The 23,124-nt window shown below is 46.5% G+C and overlaps 2 protein-coding genes across 2 annotated transcripts in view; one reads left to right on the top strand and one right to left on the bottom strand.

Annotated features, from left to right (window-relative positions):
• Positions 1-4,141, bottom strand: part of LOC8027242 (stromal interaction molecule homolog) — a 41,897-nt gene extending 37,756 nt beyond the window's left edge. The window contains exon 1 of the mRNA XM_029983439.3: positions 3,757-4,141. Within this exon, the coding sequence (XP_029839299.2) occupies positions 3,757-3,931 (175 nt within the window). The 5' untranslated portion in view covers positions 3,932-4,141. The remainder of the gene's footprint in view (positions 1-3,756) is intronic.
• A 160-nt stretch (positions 4,142-4,301) lies between these two features.
• LOC8027227 lies at positions 4,302-21,779 on the top strand. Its single transcript, XM_029987511.3, has 7 exons — positions 4,302-4,487; positions 9,795-10,003; positions 12,880-13,054; positions 14,439-14,681; positions 15,923-16,020; positions 18,119-18,304; positions 19,442-21,779. The coding sequence occupies exons 1-7, from the start codon at positions 4,415-4,417 to the stop codon at positions 19,754-19,756; spliced, it is 1,299 nt and encodes a 432-aa protein (XP_029843371.2). The 5' UTR covers positions 4,302-4,414; the 3' UTR covers positions 19,757-21,779.
• Positions 21,780-23,124: the final 1,345 nt, after the last annotated feature.

Below are 23,124 nucleotides of genomic sequence, written 5' to 3'. Positions count from 1 at the left end.
GTATCTGCATGATAAATCGCCTTGATTCCCCCTATGACGAATCAACATGTGACGAATGGACCGTATTCCATTTCTATCACTCACCTTAAAAGTAATCGCTGCAGATATCAGCGACATTTTAGACAGCGCCCAAAGTGGCGAAAAAATTAACTGGGATCATTTTGTCCAGGTTTGCACTCGGGACCAAATTGTCTGAACCCAAATTGTCCTACACCCCCATTTTTTTGGCCGAATTTCTTGGCGTGCTTGGCCCTCTAATTTCCTATGGTTTTCATTACGGCTGGGGTATCTCGGGGAACCTAAGCTGGCGCTTGGGACAACATTCTCTGTGACCTTCTCGAGAAGACCCGACATTTTTTTCAACAGGCAGTAAAAACATTACAAGGAAAATGTGCATGCAATTAATGAAATGATGCCACTGCATGATAAGTAAGCCAGTAGGAAGTCAATGGGCTGGAATTTGCTGTATGTTGACTTTCTAAGGATCTAAACGAACAAAAAACAAAATGTCCCCTCTTTCGTCCAAATCAAACACCACCCCCTTAGCATGCTCATTTCAAATTTCAGATTCCTTATCTTGACTGAGTTCATGTAGGCTTAGGTCCATGAATTGAATAATCTTGGAAGAAATAGTCAATCTTAAAAAGATATGAAATTATTTTTGACTAGGATAAATAATTTTAGATTGGAATCTGACCAATCTCATATTGTTTAGTGGGCCAAAATAAAGAGGACAAACTCAAAACCCTGCTTTTCAGTGGGAAAATTGGAAAATATAACGGACTATTCTACCTTTTCACTGCGATACATCAGCGGTACACAAAGCATGTCAGCCGACCCCAGCTCACACATTGGAGACGATCACTGCGTCACTCAGATGTATACACTCGTCAACAATCAATCCGTCAACGAATATTTGGATTCGCGTTCGTGGCCAATGAGCGCCGTAACGGCACTTATCATTGCTTGTGAATGACAAGTTCTATGGTGTGCTTGAAAAGCACGGGGGAAACTTGGAGTCATTGCACTGGTGCCCAAGCACATCACGATGCGGTTTTGAGTTGGGTAGCAAAGCTGGGGAGGAACAAGGTGGATAATCATTCCATGGCCCCTGCAATGAGATGGAACTTGGCAAGACGCACCGTCCTGTGCATGGCCACTTGATAATCACGGGGAATCAGATAATCCTCTACCAAGCAACAGTTTTGCCGAGAATCACTGTGCACGAACACGAGAGAAAATATTCAGGAAGCTCTGAAAGCCTGAGAAAAGTCCTACGAAATGCTAGATTAAAGTGGTGCTCTAAGTGCAACAGTAACACAAATTATTAAAAGAAACATCTCGGGATAACAACAGGTCGACGAGAAATTTCGACAACAAAACACTTGTTTTGTTGTCTGTCTCTGCCTGGCTCTGTTAACTAGCTCTCCGCCCAACGCCGACTTACGCAGCATGCTACCCGGCCACGTACCTAATGCACGTCATAGCTTTTTTTATCACATTTGTAAGACTGGTGACAATTGGGTAACTCTGACTTCAGCGTTTAATGCGGTGTCTACCAAAACAATGTTGTCGAATTGCTGCCTCCGTCTAGGTTTTTATCCTGGCAATTTTATCCAAATTCTCTGACCGATCTCGAAGGGGACAGGATGCATCTGAAGTGCACTTTTTCAAGTGAAGACGCTGGAAAACCTCACACCCCATGGGACGGAGGCAAGGCACCAGATTCCATTAGCTTGTTGATCTATTTTTTTTTTTATATTTGTTGCTGAATAAATGTTTGGTTTTAAAATAAACTACCGGGCAAACATATTGTTGCAAATGCCAAGGAAAGAAGATTCTCTCGCAATTGCGCCTTTCAAGAGGACGCGATTCTGGTCAAATCTTAGGGTTTTGCCAAAGCCATAGTTTTTGAGCGGCCGAGAGATTTTGAGTGGACGGCGAATTCCCGGCCGAGGGCCAAGAGCCTGCCGTCCGAGCAAAAACAGAGTTTGAGCGGTACATTCGTTCCTTACATCTTTCTGCGTGATTATAATCAAAACATTGCGTGCACCCTATTTTCAACCAGGAAGGATTACTACATTTAACTCTTACGCGTTTATTAAAACCATATACCTATGAATAAAACTGTTTCTCGCTACCGCTGCTAGGGGATTCTTTTTAGCCTCTGGTTGGCCAAGAGAGCATGTCAAGCCCTCTTTCTGCGTCTGATGGATGCCTTGGCTCTGCCCGCGCCTCCCATTGACCAGACCCTTTCTATAGATGGCTCTGACTAGCTTGAGACTCGTTTTGAGTATCTGTTCAAACCCCTGCACAACATTCAGCGAGTTCAGCAAGAAAGGCCGCCGCTGGGCATTCGCCTGCACATAGTTTGCTGACTCGAACGAGGCCAAACAATCAGAACGCACGCCACTTTCAAAGCAAAGGGCAACCACACCAACGAGAGCAATTCCCAAGCGAGAGAAACTTCACGATGGTTGCTTTGGCTCGTCGCTGCCTCCTTTAACGCTCTAAAGGGTCTCTCCATTGTCCTTATTAAATGCACCTCCCCTCCCCACTTTCCCCTCCCCCAAAAATGCTGAATGAAAGAGAGGGAGGGTGTGAAGGGAAGAGAAACAGCCTTAGAACAACTCTGAGGCAGTCGGATTTTAAGTTTTCGAGACTGTTGACCGCCGTTCATAAACGTTTTGTTGCCCCATCTTTTTTAAGGTCAAGGTCACTTTAGTTTGCTCGTAGCATTCCAAGAGAACAAAACAACTAGTCAATGCTACGTGTAAAAAAAAAAAAAAAGAAAAAAAAAAGGGGGGGGGGGAGGGGGAGTTACGTTTTTGAAACAGTTGGCAAGTTTGCGAAGCCGTGCGTTTCGATGCAACTATACGTCACGGTATCGCCAACGGACGAACGCGCACAACCGGACGACTCATTATTATTTCTTTTTTTTTTTTTTTTTATACACAAGAACTCATTTCCGTCTTGCGACAAACGTTTCTAAACAGACACGCGTGAGTGGAACTTTTTAGACGCGCGGTGGCACCTCGACTAGCCGACAAGATTCCTAACCTGTTGTATTGTCGTTTCCCGCAGTATTTTCACGCACCCCCCCCCCCCCCCCCCCCCTTTTGTCTAAAAAAAGTTTTTTTTTCTTCCTTCCCTTTTACAGATCTGAATGAAAAGAGCTCACTTCAACAGGCGTCACACACTAGAGAACGGAGCAGCTTGAATGAGGCACACAAACTTCGAACGCCTGAAGCGATATTTGGTTTCTTAACAAGTCATACGCCATTCAGGGGTGCAAGGTATTTCGGAAGTTAATTTCATTTCGTTGTTTTTTTTTGTGTGTCTGTGTGTGTGACAGCATAGGCTACCATACCACAATCACGCGTTATGTGATAGTAACAATAAAACCGCAACTATACGGCGATGAGCAACGAACGTGCGTGCAATGCACCGAAAAAACCCTAAACGCTTAACGTACAAAAAAAAAAAAAAAAAAAAAGGAAGCCGCGAGGAAAGACAAAACTGGAGAGGGTACGTCGTTACGCAAGCGATCATGGGCAACAGACACGAACTCCAATATACTAATTAAGAGCGCAGAGTACGAGGAGCGCGCCAGCCAGGCAACTAACTCAATGCATGGTTGACTTCTTAGCGGCACCTTCGCCTCGGTGGCGACGAACAAGCGCAGGACGAACTTTTTAAAGGGAAGAGGAGGTCGAGGGGGGGAGCTGGGTTCGAGGGGTTAAATGATTTTTTTACCTTTCTCCCCCGCCGACTGTGCGCCTTGACCGGAGTCCGAAGAGGCATCTCTGTCACTTTTGTACAAACTGGCCGAGGACTGTTGGCGCTCTAGCGCGCGGTCGGCAGTACAGATGCAGTCGGCGAGTAGTAGGCACAGTGCTAGGACGTATCCGTGCTGTCGGGGCCAATTCATGTTTTCAGGTGCGCGTAAGTCCGGCGGTTCGGGCACGCACCTGCGTCATGGGTTTGCGTTAACTTTGACGCGGTGCGGCGCGGACACATGGGTCATTTTGATGGCCTACGGCGCGGGGAAGACGCGAATTCGGAGGCATTCCTCTGAGCCAACACACACAGACACACACTGGGGAAACACGTCTTGGAGCGTATACGGCCCCCGTAACAGGTCCGCACAAACTGATTCGGTTTTTTATTTCTAACAAACTTTTAGACATCCAGTAATAACCAAAAAAAAATTACTTTAATATAAACATTTACAATTAAATTATAGTTATAAATAATACAAAAGGCGAACAAAAATGAATGCGCCAACTTCCGTTTGCTTTGTTGTGCGGTCCTGTTCCGACTAACTTTCAAAATGGCGGCATTCATGTGGCTGAGGTGCAGGTGCGAGAGGTAAATTCCTTGTTTGCGGGGCGGTTGTGTCCTGGGAAACCTAATGACAGCAAACATGGATGCTGGAGAAAGGACTGTGTTCAACGGCAAAGCTGTCTCACCAGGAGAAACTCAATGTAAGAGCGGTTAACAACTCGCTTCAAGTAAACGATTGATGCTCTCGCACCGATCGCACTTATGGGTAAAATTTAGTAATAATAATAGTAATAATAATAATAATAATAACCTTTTGTTGTCTGGATTGGGTCTCGCTCGTGTGTGTCTGTTTCCGTAATTAGCTTAGCGGACGGCAACTCTCGTTATACTTCTGCAAGCATCCTCAGCGGAGTGTTATCGTTGCAAAACGGAACATACCAGCTTTGTATTATCTATCACCTTGGTTTCGCATTCTTTAAAGACCGACGACCACTTCGCGCTTTCCACTTTTCCCTCGCTTCCTCCTCTCCCCCATCTACCCTGTCCACCGTTGCCTGTTTCCTCCTCCCCCATGGTGAGGAGGATCTTCTGCCTTGCAGAATCTGGAGTCTGGTCGTCGGCCTTTAAGCGAACACACTATCTATGTGGAGTAAATTGAGAGCGAAACGCTGAGATCTTCTAGTGGCGTATGTTTGGAGTGAGTCAACGAATTTTAGCTAAATCTCCACAGGTCACGCTCGTATCGCACACTTCTGGGGCTTGTCAGAACGCCGCAGTACTAACCTACTAACGTTCAATGAAAGGGATCAGTGCACTAATAGACCCATCAGAGAAAAAAGCGCCACCTGTCGTACGCAACAGCAACTAGTGGCAGCCGCCATGCTGCAGGATAGTGCACGCCGCTGCATACGCTGCGTTGGCCGTAGACGCTAGTCAATTCCTGCCCACGATGCCAACGTACTGCTGCGTACCCCTCTGTAAGCAGAGTGGGTATCTGGACAAGTCTGAAAGTACTCGTTATCGGTTGACGGCGGCGTAGCCGCGCAAACGTTTCCCTGCTGAAGTGCAAAAACGGAACATGAACCGTTCTTACGCTACGCTCCTTGGGTGTTTGAGTCAGGTGTTTTTAATCTCACTTTGTTGCGTTTGGAGGTAGAGTTTTCAAGTTTCAGCTAGTTTGAAGAAATCGAAGCGTCAAATACAAATATAATGTTGCTCGTGGTATCGCTTGTGGACGTGACAGCTTCGCGAGCGCCTAGCTTCAGGTATGCACTAGCTCGCGGTGCTTCGAACTTGCGCGTGTAAATTATATGTTAGGTACGCATGAAGCCATACGACCTGACGCTTTAACCTGCCTGTAGCGCAGACATCTGTGCAGCGTATGCTTTATGCAAAGCAACATGCACGCGCTTGCAACTTCTGCTTCACTGCAAAATTTGCTGCTCTACATTTCAGCTCTAAAATCTTTCTCAAGAAAAAGGGACTCGACGTATCAAGTAGGAACTTGCGTCGAATACGTCCTTTACTGGTTAATTTGCGCATTGAAATTTTAAGTCTTAATTCCAAGTAAAAAACGCGATTTGACGAGCGACGAGTCGAGCGACGGCACAAGCGACAAAAGTCGGCTACGAGTGACGAAAATGTTCTACTGTCGCTTGTCGCGTCGCTTGGCTTGGGATTTCTAGAAAACGACGCTCATGGCCTTGGTCGCTCGCTCGTCGCTTTTATGTGGTGGACTTCATCGCGCGACTGTCCGAGCGACAGCGAAGCGGGACCCCTGCGCCTGTTTCGTCGCACATCCGGAGAGTACTGGCGACTTCTAACTACAGCCCGTAAATTATAATTGGCTCCTATCGTTTTCTGATGTATACTAACACATGTTTGATGTCGTAACTACAAATATCTTAGTAATTACCTTTTTCTTGCGTAGTTGGCCTTTATAGATGCGGCGACAACGAACCCCTCAACGAGGAAGTTGTAACTTCTGTCGAATTGTCGTTCCGAGTCCGATCGGCTCTTGAAGAAGCGATATACCTTATCATCTTTAACGGCTGAGAGCTGGGAAAGGTCGTTTACCCAACCCGTGATCGGGAAAACGCTACCTGCAGTTATACAGAGGCGAAGGGATCGACGAAACAAGAACGCTACAGTCAAAACAACTATGCCGGCCGCAACGGAGTCCTTCCCAATGGCGCCGGCCGCCCAATGTTGTTGGACTCGTTCAGCGGATTTTCGCTGTTGCCAGATTTTTTGAAAGGGGCCTATACGGCGAAATGACGTTGGCTGTGGTCATGCGCTGAGTGAACTACAGCTCACTCAGCTGCTGTAAATTTTCACAATATATTTTTTCTCTCTCTATATATATATAGAGAGAGAGAGAAAAAAAAGAAACAAAAAGGTGCAATCGTTTGGCGATGTAAGGGAAAATACCCTTTTTGTCTGACTGCAGCAGTGTTAAATATCTCCACCGTTTCATTTGCTTCGTGATGCAAGGTTACGATTGTACTGTATCTTGTTTTTCTGGGTTGTTTATTTACTATATATTATCATACCTTTGCACACTGCATTTATCGTGACACATTTGTGTGGTGGAACTAACGCCTAATATCGAGCACATAACCACACCTCTCTCTTGGTGATACCTCACCATACGTCATCATTACATCATCAATGTCTAGACGTGCACTTGTACGGGCTGCACGCCTTCCTGCGGCACCTGTGCTTCCGAGCACAAATAAATACCTATCTACGAGGGTAGATTGAAGTTTCCGGAATGAAAAATGAAAACAACGTAAATCTGATTCAAGTTATACTTTATTTTTCGACATCATCCCCCCAAAGTTCGCCACACTCGGTCCAGCGTTTCTCCAGCGTTTCGATTCCCTCCTGGAAATGACTTTCTTTGAGATCTCCAATATAACTGTTCACAGCCTCTATCACCCCTTCATTTGACATAAGTCTCTTCACAGCCAGGAAGGTTTTGAGCTTTGGGAATGGATGGAAGGGAGCCAAATCAGGTGAATACGGTAGATGCAAAGGGATTTTTAACTTCAGTTCTGTCAGTTTTTGCTTAGTGACTGCACTTGAATGGGTGGGTGCATTGTCATGACGAATCGACACCTGTTTCTTGACCATTCCCGGGAGTTTTTTTTTTTTTTAATTTTATTACTTGTTTCAGCTTGTCCAGAAGTGTTATTAGTATTGGCCAGTAACAGGTTTTCCTTTTTTAAGATAATCAATGAGCAAAATTCCTTTGGTGTCCCAAAAAACTGATGCCATCACCTTGCCAGACGACTGAATGGTTTTTGCCTCCTTCTGAGCCGATTCATTGGGCCTAGTCCATTGTTTCGATTGACCTTCTGTCTCCGACATGTAAGGGTGAATCCAGGTCTAGTCCATAATTACAAATCGTCACTTGAAATCCGTTAGATTTGCTTGAAACACTTGCAAACTGTCGGCAGACGTTCGGGCTCAAATGCGTTTTTGCTCCGTATTGAGCAAGTGCAGCACCCATCTTACAGATATTTAATCTCAATTCATTGTGTAAAATGTGAAGAACTCGTTGAGAAGAGATGCCCACTGCTTCCTCAATTTCACACACTTTTATGCAGCGATCTTCTCAAGCCAAGCCACGGATTTTATCCACAATTTCTGGTGTGGTGACTGTTTTTGGATTTCTTGACCGCAGTTCATCACTTGTGTCCGTACAACCACGCTCGAATTCGGAAACCCGAAAACTCGCAGTATAAAAAAGAAGGTGATGAGTCCCCAAGAACAGCATTCAACGTAGATATAATTTCCGTCGCAGTTTTTCCCTCCGAATAAAAATAGATTTGATGACCGCTCGTATATCATTGTTTTCATCCATCATTGAAAATATTCATGGTTGCTGGACTAGAGTGCTTGTTAAAATCAGACTTAAAATGTTTTGGAAAAAAAAAAAAAAAAACACCCCAGCGGCGATTTTGGATACTTTTCAATCTAACCTTGTATGAGTTGAAGTACATAACATGTAGTATGTCGAGTGTTCACATACTTACCAGAAAACGCCTATAAATGTTTGCCAATTACCATATTTTCTGGATTGCAAACATAAATTTCAGCAGAGAAAGAAAAAAAAAATCCTTAGACAGCAAGTAAAGAAAGAATATCGTACAAGGCACAGACTGAAAAGTGGCCGCTTTATTAGTACACAAAGAAGCTTGTATCCCGCAGAAATTATCACTTCCATGATCTTTCATTCGCAAAAGCCATCACGTCTCGTCCTAATGAATGACTTCGAACAAACAAATTCTTGCATAGTCTCCTCACCTGTAGATAGTCCACGCTGCATAAAATTTCAACTTTTATACATAAATAGCCCATGGACCGTAGTCCTAAAAATATGCTGGTAGTTCAACGAATAAAGGCTAGTTTACACTTGCATTTGCTTGTAAGCGAGTACATTGTGCATCCTCGTGATCCCTTATAACGAGAGAGCAGATTGGTGCTATCTGTTGGGAACCTGGAACCCTCGCGATTTCTGTATATTTTCCATTTCCTTACGTATCATGCTCTCACTATGGGCTTGAAGTAATTCCGGCAATGTTATAAGCGAACATTCCTTGTAGCATAATGCATGGATTTCATTTAGCAAATACTGCAAAGCCTTCAGTCTAGTGAACTGCAGTTCCAGAGCCCCCATAGATGGTGCCAGCATGCCGGTACGTTCCCTCAAAAAAGACCACACAAAAGTAAAGGCTGCAGAGTGCAGCCAGTTGCAGTCAAATACTCTGTTGATTTTTTGTTTACTACTGTTTACTGAGAATTTGCAACGACCAAAACCAGGATTTCGCTCGGAGTCAGTGGGGTTGTTTGTAGAATTTTAGCGTCTTTGAAGCTGTACGAGAATGATAATATTGTGAGAGATTTCTGCAGGGTGGATGGCATGCACAGCATCAAAATCGCTGATTGACGCAGAATTTTAAAAGTGATATGACCGGTATCTGCAATGTATATGACGCTTATTCAGGGTAACTCCAAACTACACTCAAAAGTGTGTAAGCATCAAATTGGTCGAAATTACCGATCACTAGGGAACTGAAGGAACACCGTTCCCATGATTTCTCGAGTGTGGGCCGGTGCGCTGAAGAGATTTGGCGAGTAGTCTACTGGACACTAAACACACCAGTCGCAGACGCGTTTCATGTACCATAGATCTCAACAATGCTTGTTGGTGTGTCCGCTCAATTTCGAGGCAAATTGGGGACCATTAGGAAAACGCCAGAGTACCCCTGTTAAAGGCCGACGTACACTTCGCGCTTCCCACTCTTGCCGGCCTCCTCCTTTCCTATATCCTCTCCACTTCTTACCTTGTCCCAACTTGGCTCCCCTCGCAACTTAGGAGAGGGGAGCGTTAAGAGGATTATCTTCCCTGCAGAAAACCGAGGTTGTACGTCGGCCTTTAAGCAGATAAGAGAAGCATTACAAGTCCTCGTTCTTCTTTTCCTGTCGCCTTGCACCAAAAGGCTCCAAGCTGGAGCGGTTGGCCGAGAAAGAGTGGAGCGACGACAGGGACCGTCTGCTGTCCTTCTACGAGGAGAACCAGCGGCGGCTAGACGCCATACCTTTCGGTGAGGTGGCCGCTCACATGAGCCGCATTGTGGCCGACTGTTTCCTGGGCTCTACGTGGAAGCTGCTTGCCTCCAGCTTAGGCATCCCCGACACGCAGCTGGAGGTATGTCTGCTTCATCTTCCTTGGCTCTTGGCATTGTCGCTTGTCTTTTAAGACGGCACAGGCCATCGCCCGGAGTGCTTCACAAGCACCGTCTCTGCTTCAAGGTTTTTTGTATGCATAGCATTTCTTGTGCGTGGAAGCTGTGCTGTGACATCATCCCAAAGGCACACTAAATCTCTATCTAAATGCATGGTATTTACAGGTTTTCTGTGACGTCAGGTGCAGTGGCGTAGCCAGGAATTTTTTTGGTGGGGTTGTGAGGGCTAGGGTGGTTGGGATGTCCATGTCTTGGTCCATGACTTGACAAAATGTATATTTTATAAGCCGGTTGCATTTCGGGGGGGAAAAGGGGGACACTAACTTCAGGTGATACCATGACGTGATGTCATGTCATGCGACTCGGAGACAGTTATATATGTTCACAAAACCCTCAATACGTGTTCTTAAGTGGCCTCTTTCTGTGCCCACAAAAGGAGGAGTGTGAAGAGCCCAGTGATGTGATTGCTGTGCCAAACTGCACCAAGGGGCTAACCCTGCTATATTTTGCCAAAATATCGGTAATCTGCACCAAGCATGTGCCAAAACAATTCCGGTCGCCTTTCAAAACCAGAACTAAACTGAGTACCGTGACTGAGCATGCGTGTGTTACGTGGCGCAAGCGGCCGCTTGCATGGTTTTGCCGTCATCTCGCGTTTCGCGCTCTCATGGGTCTCGTCGCGTATCTTTTTTTAAAATATTTTCAACGATAGACGCGGGTGTGTGCGGACGCTCCGACGTTAGCGTGCCGGGTACCAGCCATGCCGTCATGCTCTGAAACGAAACCACGTTTTTGCGCGGCGGGTGTTACTTTCTGAGCTGATCAAGCACTCGCTCCTGAAAGCAATGTTTGGGTCCTGCCTTCCAGTCACCGTGGTCGCGCGACGTCGGGTGTTGCCGTCCCCACGTCGCTGCAGATATGGCGCTTTCTAAAATGCAACTAGATACCGCCGCATGTTCATCAACAGTCCTGTTCTTCTTTAAATCATACGCTACTACACAAATCCCTCTATAAAGACTGCTGTGTCGAGGTATTGATTACCTATAGTTTCTCTCGGTGGGCTTTCTTTTGAGAGGGACCCCTGTATGTAAAAAATCTGCTGCGAAAGAAAGTTGGTGAAGGGTAGGGAGCTATAACAAAGTAGGCAATGTATGCAAGCTGAACCCGCACAGCGCGCTTGTTTGTCTCAAGTTCCGTCGTTGCACGAAGCGCTCCAAGAACGTTTTGACCCTGGCTCGTGATGTCTTGCATCAATGCGCTCCGGTTCTTTTTTCTTGTGTGTGTGTTTAGATTGTATCTTGTTTGCCAGCCTAAAAAACACGCGCTGTGGGACTTTTTTTTTTGTATGCTCGACAGTTTTTATTTTGAAATAATTTTGGGAATCAGTTGGCGACAGAGCTGAGTGACATAATTTCGATCGAACAGCGGTTGTCTCCGCTCGCACGACGAAGCATGCGCAACTGCAAGCCTGCCGAAGTTGCCCTCACGTGCATGCGGACATGATTGCACGACAAAGGCACCAGCCGGGAAGCTTTGCAATTCATTGTTTTACGTTTGCTTACTTTTGACGAAATTCTGGCACGTTGGGAATCAGTAAAACGGTGGCCAGCGATTTTTCGGAATTGCTCGGCAATGCCTACACTACTCTATACTTATAGATGTCTCAGCAGTAAAAACACAAGCAGCAAGCTCTGTCACAACACTTCACATCAGAACACAACACAATACAAAATGTCCTTCATTTGTACAGCACTTAAAACTAATATTTTTATTTTTATAAGACTATCTGCTCCAAAAGCTACTTTTGCTGCTCCGAACACTGTCTTGGCTACTCCAGAAGTCACTTTTGCTGCTCCGAAACACTGTTTTGGTTGCTCAAAAAGCCACATTTGCTGCTCCAAAACACTGCTTGCCTGCTCCGAAATGTGCTCCAAAATTGCTTAGGCCAATCACATTACTGAGAGCCCCTATAAATGCTACATATTTTTTTCACCTTTGGAAAATGCCAAAGGGACTGCCAGTTTTTTGTTAATTTATTCATGCATAGTACCAGCTCTAGTAGTGGCCATTGCTTAAAATGGCGGCTGGTGCTTCAAACCCTTAAAATCTTTTCATTCAATGCACAGGGTGTCCCCCAGGAAACATTTACAGTGTTTTTTTAATCGCAAAGATAAGCTATGCATCGTCGAACGCTCATTTTCCACCCAAGTGTAGCATTAGAGGTACGAACCTGGAGCCAAGGTTTCAGAAATTGTTGTCTTATTCCAGAGTTAGAAGCGATTTTCGGAAACTTTCATTTGACATTGGACAAAGGATGTGTAGAGCAGAGAACACATAGACATCCATGCTACTTAAATAAAAACATATTTACTCATTATTTCAAATTCGGAGCTAGCTCGGTGACCGAGCGCCGAGATCAGTTGAAATGGGAATGACGGTTGGTCAGAGCGCCAGCCTCGGGACGTGCGTGTTCACGCCCCAGTGGTCTTTCTCTCGTGCAAAGGCGCACTGATGCTTTTCGGCGATGTTTCTGCTTTTTGTTGGGTCTTTAGACCGCCACAGATGCAGGGTGCTGACACTGCAAACTAATGAGAATGTGCCCCATGGTTCCCATCGAAATTTGCGGAGAAGGCAGCATGTAGCCGAGATATCAACTCCATGTCAGAAGGTTCCCGGATGGTTGAAATTAATCCTCAGTCCTTTGCTGGAGTGCTAGAAGCCCTCCATTAACTTTGCACTTAAAAACCCCCAAAGTTTGACTTTTGATTCAATATGAAAACGCTGTCGAAGGTCCCCTGCCCCAACCCACGTGGCTAAGAAGAAACTGTGCTGGATGCAGGGCATTGAGGAGCGTGCCCGGCGGGTCAGCCTGCGTCCGCTTCAGGTGGCACTGCAGGAGCTCTATCCGCGGCTGGACGCTTGCTGCCAGAGCAACAGCGTGGGACACCTGGTGGCAGTGCTCAGAGAGTCGGAGCGCTTGGACGTACTCTACAAGCTGCTTCCGCCAATCAGAGGTGGGCGCTCATGCATTGCGATAAGGCCGCAGATTTCGCAGCATCCGTGTTAACAGTTGTATTTTCTTGTAATGCGGAATGGATTTTAACAGAGGCAAAGTTGGGATTTCTGTAGCCATCCGGGTCTGTCATTGTTTCGACAGGCGCTCTGATCCCGTGTTGAGACGAGAGGGCTAATCAGAGTTCGGCGAAGAGTCTGATCCAATCGCACGCAAGAAATGGCAACTGCCTATGTTGCCAATGTTGCTTGATGGGGTTTCGACAAGGGACTGTTTAGTGGTGTGCTGTTATGGGTCACGTGCATCATGCCACCACGGATACCGTGACCACATGACGTGCATCAGGCCATGCCAGGTCACGTCACTGGGGGTGCGAAGTTGTGATGTCACTCAATGCCACGGTGTCAACAGGGCTTTAGATGTAGATACGTTGGATGTCAAGTCTTGGTGTAATGTGATGTCGCTGTGCCGTCACATGACACCGCAACTTGACACAACAATGTCATTTGGTAGCATGACATCACATTGCCACGCTGCTCAGATTTTAGTACATGTAACTTCCGTAAAATAATGGGGGAGCGCCTTCACCATTGTCACTGAAAACTGGGTTAATCTAGACGTGGGCACTTGTCCAGCCAAATAGGTCGCTTAATGTATAATTTGCAGAATTCGCTAGTTTTAAAAATGTTAATGGTGGGTGCTTGGACGAGATGGCTGCTTCTGCAGTATTTTAATTTAATGCATTCTGCATGAAGGCATCTGAGTGGTGGATTAAAGAAGTGCCTTAACTTTTTTAATGAAGTTATTTGTAAAGAATGTACACCTAGTATGTTTGGGGTGCACATCTTCCACTGGGAGATCCTGATTAACATGGCCATTTACTGCCCTACGATTTGAAGCAGTGTCGACCCTGTGTAGTGCTCCCAGTTGTGCCTTAACCGCTTTGCCAAAATCAGTGTATCGTGAAAAGTTGGCAGCAATGCACTGTGTTCTTGGGTAGTAGAATTTTTGGGGCCAAAATTTGCTTTTGGTCTGGTAATTTAGAGACCTGAAAGCCCAGAAAACCCAAGGTATAATCTAACTCTGGATTTACCAGCAGAATTCACCGTCAAGCGTCATATCCCGTGCCGAATTTTGGGGGTAATCCTTTTCACCTTACAATGGACCGCAGTGAGTGCTACAAGCCGTTGAAGCCAATTGAATGAGTGTCACGTAACCTTCGGGAGGGGTGCACAGTTACATGACACATTCTGAGCTCCGGATTAGCTTCTAAGGCTCATAGCTTCGGCCGCAGTTTGTCGTAAGGGGAGACGGAGTACAATAGGGTCTGATCTCCGTAACCACCGCAATAGGTTACACTTTGCCAATCGCTGCACCGCATGCAGACAAGCTGAAGGCCAAGAACCCGGAAAGGGACGGCTTGTTTGCGAACGGTGGGTCCTGGACACCCCAGAAGGGGCTCCGAGCAGACTCGTACCCAAGCCTGGACTCCGGAGTGGGACTGAGTCTTGGGGAAGAGACTGTCCCCGCGTGGGGCGCTGCACTGCCCATCGCGCCCGTCGGGGAGAGAAGAGAGCTGCATCTGCTTCCTTCTCTCGGCGAGGACCAAGTCCACAGGCCTCCGTCAGGTGAGCACTTACAAGGATACGGCGACGTTCGGTGTTTCGGAGCATGTGCTTTTACACAGGATTTTTCATAGGGCTGGGTTTCCCGAGAAAGGCGTCAGAATTACGCTCGGCCGTCGCACAAGTCAAAGTGTCACATTACCTTATGACGTCACACACATACAGCATGTGCCCAGCTGATTCACAGTACATGCTTGAAATATTAAGCGTGCTTCCACGAGGACGTGCTTCAGCGTTTTTTTTTTATTTAGTAACCTAGACTAACTACTGAAATAAGAGTTGGGGCACAAGCTAGCTGGTAAATGTTCATACCTAAAAAAAAAAAGCGAGAGGAGGGAAAAAGAAAAGAAAAGACAAACACAACAAAGTCTCGAACGGACTTCATTGTGTTTGTCCCTTCCTTTTCCCCTGTCTTGGAGTTTGTTTTAAGTATATACTAGACTAAATACATCTTCTGAGTACTACCCAGTCTTTACTCCTTGCAACAAGCTATATAGTATCCATGATAACTACTGAGAAAATGACGAATGAAGGCGGTGCCAAAATTAATGCTCAAATTTCCTGGCAATTTCTAGTATTGTGATGTAACTCACAAGTAGGGGGGGGGGGGGGGACAGTGGCAGTGGCAGTGGCAGTTTAGAAAACGAAGTACATGTCACACATTCTTTTTTTTTTTTGTACTGCTTAGCGAGTGTCGAAGTGAGCTTCCACAGTATTCATTTCAGACTATCAAGCTTTTGTAATCAGTTGGGAACAAGAAAACAAATAATGAATTAAATAAATCTATCTCTATTCAAAGGGGTTCTGATACAAGGTTGCGGCGGAAAGCCAGACAACCCTTGCGTTTTTCACGAGAGGAGTGTTTGCTATACTCAGAGTCGTTCCATATTTCACATCTCGTCCGGCCGCAGCCAGCACTGTGTTCTGACGGAGCCGATTGAGTAGCGCCAGAAGTGCATTGTTGCGGCGCTCATCGTCTTTGTGCGTTTGTCGTCGCCGGCCAGACCAACCACGTCCGGCCAATGCGCCGTGACCTTGCTTATATTTCTGCGCGCGACCGGTTTACCCGGAGACGGCAAACGCACGAAGACGACGAGCGCCAAGGCGACGGACTTCTTGCACCGCACGATTGGCTCCATTAAATTGTAGTTTTGGCTGCGGTTGAACCCGACGCGAAATAGAGCGAGGCAAGCTCTCCTATTGCTTTGCCACCGGTGGTGAGGCACGCTGTGATGTTTGTTCAGATATCCCAGACGGCAGCCTTGCGGGACTCCCAGAGGATGATGCGGATAAGGACGAGGATGAACCGTGCGTGTCTCTCCTGGACACGCTCCTACCAAAGGTGAGCTTCTGCATGCCTTGCCGTCCGTGCACGAAGTGTCACGTCTTGAGTTTAGCTCTCCACATAGGCGACGAAATGGAGTAACAGAAGCAAGGTGTGATGGGTTGAGGCCGTATGCCGAGGCATTGTAAAGATTGATTGATTTATTGATTGGTCAATCAATCAATCAGTCTTACCAACAGCCACGAGCCTACAATGGTAGTGCACGAAAAATATTAAAAACACTACACTGCAAGAACACACTAGAACAAAAGTGGAATGTTCCTCTCGAACGACAAGAGGTCATTATTGAAGATGTCAACAAACAATGTGTCAAGATGGTTAAAGAGGTTCTGAATGTGATTTAGTGTTGACAAGCAATACGCTGGGTTAATGGCAAGTGGGCAATTGCTGCGAAAATGTCTCGCAGGAACAATAATCTGGATGCTAGACGTGATAATGCGGAGCGCAAGTTTGTCTGCATCTTTTGCAGGGGTTGTGGTGACGTTAGAACGCTGAGCTTTGAGTGGCTCTCATTGAAGGATAGTGGGTAGACCTTAAAGGGACACTGACACCCCCCCAATTTTTTTTTTTCCTTTTTTGTCAGGCGATTTATTATGCTGTCGGAATACTACCCAAATAATATTTTGCTACAGAGTCACATATTTTTTTAATAAAGCCAAAAAACGCAACTGCTCGAAATTGAAACCGAAACTCCCGCACCGCACGAAGAAGTGGAGAGGAGAGAGTGAGTGGCGGAAGTCACGTGGCTAAACCCGACCGTGCGGGTTTTTTTTTTCTTTTTTGTCTCCGCACGTAGCAGATGAAATGCGTTGCCGGATTTGTTCGCCATGCGATTCCTTTGCAGTTATGTTTGTTCCACTCGCTGTTCTGTACTTCAAGATGAGTTGTTTTGTACATTTAAGTGTTGGCAATGAGTAGTGAGTGCCCATGGTGGTTATTCTTTAATCAGAGCCAATCAGAACTTGGCGTTCTGACCCACGCAAAAAAATACCAGAACGGGAAAAAAAAAAAATATTTTACCATGTGCACTTTTTTTTTATTTTTGATGTTTTTCTCTCCCACTCCTCACCTCCTTCTTTTTATTTGGGACATAATCTATTATAAAATTTAGAAGCTTTGTAAGCAACATTTCTGTCATATTTAATAACGGCATTCGTAAAACATATTTTTTAACGCTACTGCGAATGCACTACGGCCTCCCTTTATGAAATACCGAATATCGGAGTCTGGAGTGATGTCGCCTCCTGGCTTTTTATCCTCCTTCAGAAAACATGGCGGCACTTGACGCATGTAGCACTGAGGATGATCGGTGAACCGGGAAATTGGACAAAGTTATATTTTTTAGGTGCCCGATGCTCTCTCAGACTTTGAAAAGGAAATTGTCAAACCAACTGGGTTTGGTGTATGTGTACCGTAGTTTCGGTTGTGAATCCGCCGGGGCAGCCTTTCACGCAGAACCGGCGCGGCATGGCCCCTCAGGTCACTCGCAAAAGTCCTCTGCGCATTCTCTTTAACCTCACACCGTTTCAAAGTATTTGAGATCGCTGAAAGGACCCTAAAAGAAATTCAAACCCGAAAGTGAAGTGCTGTCCGCTCACAAGCGATAGGCGGCATGCAAATTTTTGCATGCCGCCTATCGAATATTGAGGGTTATGTCCAGGCATCGTTTTCAATCCTTTCGGATAATAAAAAGGTGATTTTGGCCCGTCAGCCCCAGTCAGTAAAGGGGCACTAAAGTGGACTTTGAGAACCTCTTTTTACGGCGCAAGCTCAACCTACCTCCCTTTAGCATCATAGAAGATCCAAAATTGCAATCACGCGGTAGCTTTTTTTTTCCTGTCAAAAGCATGATCAAACGCCGTGACACGCCTTTTTTCTGGGATATATTTCAGGAGAAAGGTGTGCCGTCACGTTTGGTCGCATTTTTAAGGGCAGAGAAAGACACGCGTGATTGTGCTCTCAGGTTTTCTAGGATACTTAGGGTGCGTAGATCGAGTTTGCACCATAAAAAAATAACCTGAATATCCACTTCGATGCCCCCTTTAATGCTCTCTGGGAGACCTCTTGCACAAGTGGCTGGGGAAAACGTTGCCAGGGTTCTGCCGACGGCGACGACGATTGCCTGACGGTGCTTGTGAACCACCTGGAAGAAGACTGCGGGATGGCGCGCGAGCTGGCCAGGAGGCTCGAGGAAGACCACGGCTGCCAGGTGCTCACCCAGGAACAGCTGCAGCCAGCACGGCACATGGACCCCCTCCTCATCGAGGAGTTGGTCGCCAAGGTGCGTTGGAGTGTACGGCCAGTTTCCCGTCCCATAGGGCAGTTTCGCACGACATACTTCACGCTCCAAATCTTACGGGACGTTGATGAACGTTTGCCATATGCAAAGCGCAAGTTCGTCCGTTTCTGTTGCAGGGGTTGCGGCAACGTCAGAACGCCGGCGAGCTCCCATTGCCATTGATTGAAAGGATAGTGGGTAGACCTCAATACTAGATGCCTCGAGGTCTACCCACTATTCAGCCGATAAGAGCTCAGCGTTCTGACATCATCGCAACCCCTTTGCAAGAAGCAGGCGAACTTGCACTCCGCACACCTTTCCATGTGTGAAGGCAGCGTTTTCCAGCTTGTTCAAGCTCTCTGAGCTTGCAATCGGCCGTGCCAGCCAGGGTAGTTGAGGACGTGAAAGGGTGTCGGCTGGTACTTGATCCGTCTTTGTCTGAACTCGAGATGAGCTGGCGATCGAGAAGTCGACCCGTTGGCGGCCGAAAGGACCCCTGTAGATGCCGCCGGTGTGAACCCCCGAAAGGAAAGCAATTTGGAGGGGAAACGGCGGGGCGTGTTTTTCAAATTGCCAGCCTGCAGCACATTCCCCACGCCTTTCGCCGTGCTATGGCTACGCATGTCACGCATTCGAGGCTCACGGGACGTGGAAGCGTTATTAAAGGTAGGAAGCTGACGCTGGTGGACTGAAGCCTCACCCTGTCGTTTTCAATGCATCAGTTACTATACTGGTGGAAACGGAGGGGGAGGAGGAGACTAGAGCGCACAGGAAAGTCAGATTGCCGAGCTCTAATTGGTACAATTAGTGGGTAGGCCTAGAGCTAGCCGCCTCTGCCTCTACGTACTGTTACAACATGCCAAACGCCAGCCTATGGCGTTCGGAATAGAGATAGAGGCAGCTAGCTTTACGTCTACCCACTAATCATTCCAACTGGAGCTCGGCGTTTCGACGTCCCCGCGCAATTTCTCTCATATAGTCTTAACCATACATGCTGCAAGGGTGATTATTTTCTTCTAACCATTAAATGCCAAATAGTTACCCTCGCTATGTAAAAGATCCGGCATAATCTGCCCTAGACACGGTACAGCCAGTTTTTCGGAGCAGAAGTGGCAGACGACGCGTGCCGTCACTTTCCAGGTGGACGCCATTGTCCCCCTCGTCTCGTCCGCCTACCTGCGCCACCACCGCCAGATCCGGCGCACGGGTCGGGTGCAGTCGGACGACAGCAGTGCCACGCACGAGCTCTACTGCCTGCTCCAGCATCGCCTGGTGTCGAGCTCGTGCCTCTGCCACATGATCTTCCCCGCCAGGGCACCAGGCGTGAGCTACGGCCAGGTGCGGGGACACTTCATCTTCTCCAAGTCCCTCCCGCTCTGGGGGGATGTTCCACGGCTCGCTTTGCTCATGCGGGACTGCAGACGCCTACGGAACATCAGGCAGGAGCCAATCTGAACTGTTCAAGACCCCCCCCCCCAGCAGTCATTGCTGGGAGTTCGAAGATAGGCACCGAAAAAACAAGGACGAGAAGAGACGTCAACACTGGCGCCAATGTTCACGTCTCTTCTCATCCTTGTTTTTTCGGCGCCTATCTTCGATCATGAACCAACTGGCCCAAATTGCCATCTTAATGGCTGGGAGGCCCTCCATTCTTGGGAGACTTTGGATTTTGCCGCTGCATTACGTTGCCCGGAATGTCTTCGATCATGAACCAACTGGCCCCAATTGCCATCTTAATGGCTGGGAGGCCCTCCATTCTTGGGAGACTTCGGATTTTGCCGCTGCGTCACGTTGCCCGGAATGCATCTACAACTGGCATGTTTAGCGTCCTATTCCGCCCACGCATCGAAACTAGTCTCGGTGTGGCGTCCAATGACGTCACCTAGCGAATGCTGGAGAGCAGGTCGCCCCCTCTCCAGTGTTCGCTCTGCTGAAGTGGAAAGAGATGGGAGGAGCTTCCCCTCAATTCTTAGCCTGTCTACCCGAGTGCTGTATTTTCCGTGGGACCGCGTGCAGACAAGAACTGATGTGTTTGAGTGGTTCTCATTTGTTTTGTTTCATCGACTGGCTTGGTGCCGCAGCTGCAGACCACGTTTGCTTTGTTATCTTTGTCTTTTAGGAACTCAAATTGTGTTTTAGGGCTAGGTTCGAAGCCTGGAGCATAGCAGAATGTAACAAAAATACGATAATACAGCCAGTTGTCTTTAGAAAAGATTGTGTCCCTCGGTGGAAATCGAACCACGACTTCCTCTCTCTCGATAATCTGACCCCTCACTAGGGGAGCGATTTGGTTAGCATGGTTATAGTCGGCACATAGGTTACTGTGTTGCTGCAAAAATTTTGTACCTCGAATGGTGAGAGGAGCTAAAAACATGCTGCACATCCTGCGTCTGCCAACTTTATCCTTAAAATGAAGATTTATTTTTATTTTTTTACTTTGTCCGACGATGCAATTTATGAAGCAATATTGCAATAAAGCTGATCTGCCATGTTCTCCCTTTCATGTGGCAGCGTGGGTTGTGGGAAAGCAAACCTGTCGTTTGTTCTATTTGCCACATGACATGAACGAATTGTGCGGAAGCTGACTCATTCTCTTTTCCACACGGTGGGGATGGACTGCGGAAAAGCACATTTGCCGGGCTTTCATTTTTCTGCTACATGGCAGGGGTAGATTGTGGCAAAGCGGACCTGTCATCTGCAAGCGCGCACCACTTGCGAGGCATTCAGAGCGCGTCAGACCTTTTTCTCCGATGTTCTCTCACAAACGAGAGTTCTGTTATGGTCGTTACCAGTGTGGTGGGGTGTGTGGTCTGGGATGCCAACTTGGACGATAGATTTCGGTGTCTGTCACTGCCATGTCCAAAAAAAGCATCGGTGTTGTGTTTTTACTAACTGCCTTGCACAGTGAACTTCTTCATGTCTGGCAAGTGCCCATTCTTTTTATTGGGGCATTTCAAATGCCTATGAATTTTGTTGCAAATGATGAGCAACCTAAGAGAAATTTGCTGTAAAAGAAGGCATTTAGTATGGAGGACTTGCGCATACAAAGAACAACCTAACGCGCATCAGGTGTCGACGACGACATGCAGGTCAGACGACATTCAGGTTAGCTGCCTTGCACAATTGTTTGTGGCCTTTTGTAACCTTTCGGCAGTCAAAAAGTACTTGGTCTTTTGCGGATGGAACATGTTGTTCTAGCATGAAGTGCCTGTTGAAATGTTGTATGTTTGTGCAGTTGCAAGTTGTCTGGTCAGTTTAAATAAAATAGTAGTGCAAATCACGAGTTACTCAGTCAGTGGAGGCCGTCAGAATAAGAGTATTGTCAGAGTTGTTCTCATGAGCTTCTGCTTTGTTGGGTGATGCTCTGCTGAACATTTGATTTATTTTTTACCATGGAGAATCTATATGAAGGTACTAAAGTGATAATTTTTAGCAAACCTGGAAGATCTGTGAAGATAATAAAGTGAATATTTTCGGAGCTCTGGTGTGATTTAGTGTTACTTCAAAAGCCCACAAGCTCTCTACTATTTTATTACATACAGGGTGTTTCATAAATCAAGGGGCTCGGATGTTTCTCCATCAAAACTATGCATCGTGCAGAAAAAGGAATGATACCATATTGAAGAGGCAAAGTGTTTGGAGTCATTATGTATAATCCCAAATGCTTCGCCCTTTCAATATTTGTCCATTACTTATATGTATTTTAATAACTATCTTTTTATTTAGGGAAACTAAAGGTGATTTCAATGGTAAACCTCCTAAGCCACTTAATAAGTCGGAAAGATGCAGTTAGGAAGAAACTATCTGAAACTTAATGTGGTATGTTCAGGCCGTTTTTTTTAGACATGAGCAACATCTCTTAAAATTGCAGCTAAGTTGTAGATGCTCAATTTCGCAAGCACATCACAAAAGAGGCGCCGATTGGTTAGGATGATTTGACAGTTAACAATATTCTTAATTGTCACGCTATCTGAACATTGCACCGGAAGTGATGGGTCTGATTAGGTTTTTGAATTTGTTAACCAACATCCTGAAACAGCTGGAGACAGCTGGAATTTTTGTTGCTGCAAGTAGCAATGTTGGCAGTTCAGCATTTACAAAAGAACTGCTGTCGCCCGTCAGGAGAACGGGGTTTGAGGATTCCTTTATGGGCAAAAACGAGTGCCATTAGGAAAAGGAGGAATGAGGCTTCTTTAAACAACCTTGTTTTAACCTCTCACTTTTTTCTTGTTTGTTATAAAACTCGTTTTCTAGTCTCTATTTTTGATAGTCAGTTTTTCTAGCACCCAGAAAAAATCTACACTCTCTCTCTGGCTGCTGCTAAGGGAGGTGTAGTGCGATGGCATTTGGAACCTTGTGTCGGCCGAGTTTATTACTTTTTGTATCAAGCAACTTAATGCATACATCATTGTGTTTATAGTTTGTTTATTCAAGTTTAGTCGAAGTCACGGGGCCATTTTGTGCTGTCTTCCGTCTGTGCTAATTAGAGCTCATGGGGGCCCTCCACATTATTCGTGGGAGTGGTCTTTGCTCTCCTCTTCCCTTAGGCTTCCACAAGTCATGGTGTCCCTTCATGTGACATCACTGTTCCACGTGCTGTCGTGTGACACGATGCAGTGCCACATGATGTCGCAGTGTCGCACAATGTCACGTCATGCAACGCACAGCGACTTCGCGTACATCACACGACATGACGCGATGCCGAAGGATAGAAAGCGTGCCATTTGCGATGAAAACAAGAAAGGGACCTCGGACCACCATCTTGAACCAAATTACCTTTTCCACGTGACACCAGGACGTCAAAGTTGCTCAAAGTCATAATG

Source organism: Ixodes scapularis, unplaced genomic scaffold (genome assembly GCF_016920785.2).
Source record: "Ixodes scapularis isolate PalLabHiFi unplaced genomic scaffold, ASM1692078v2 PGA_scaffold13__105_contigs__length_92229423, whole genome shotgun sequence".
NCBI classification, from domain to species: Eukaryota; Metazoa; Arthropoda; class Arachnida; order Ixodida; family Ixodidae; genus Ixodes; species Ixodes scapularis.
This window is presented reverse-complemented; position numbering and strand designations above follow the sequence as displayed.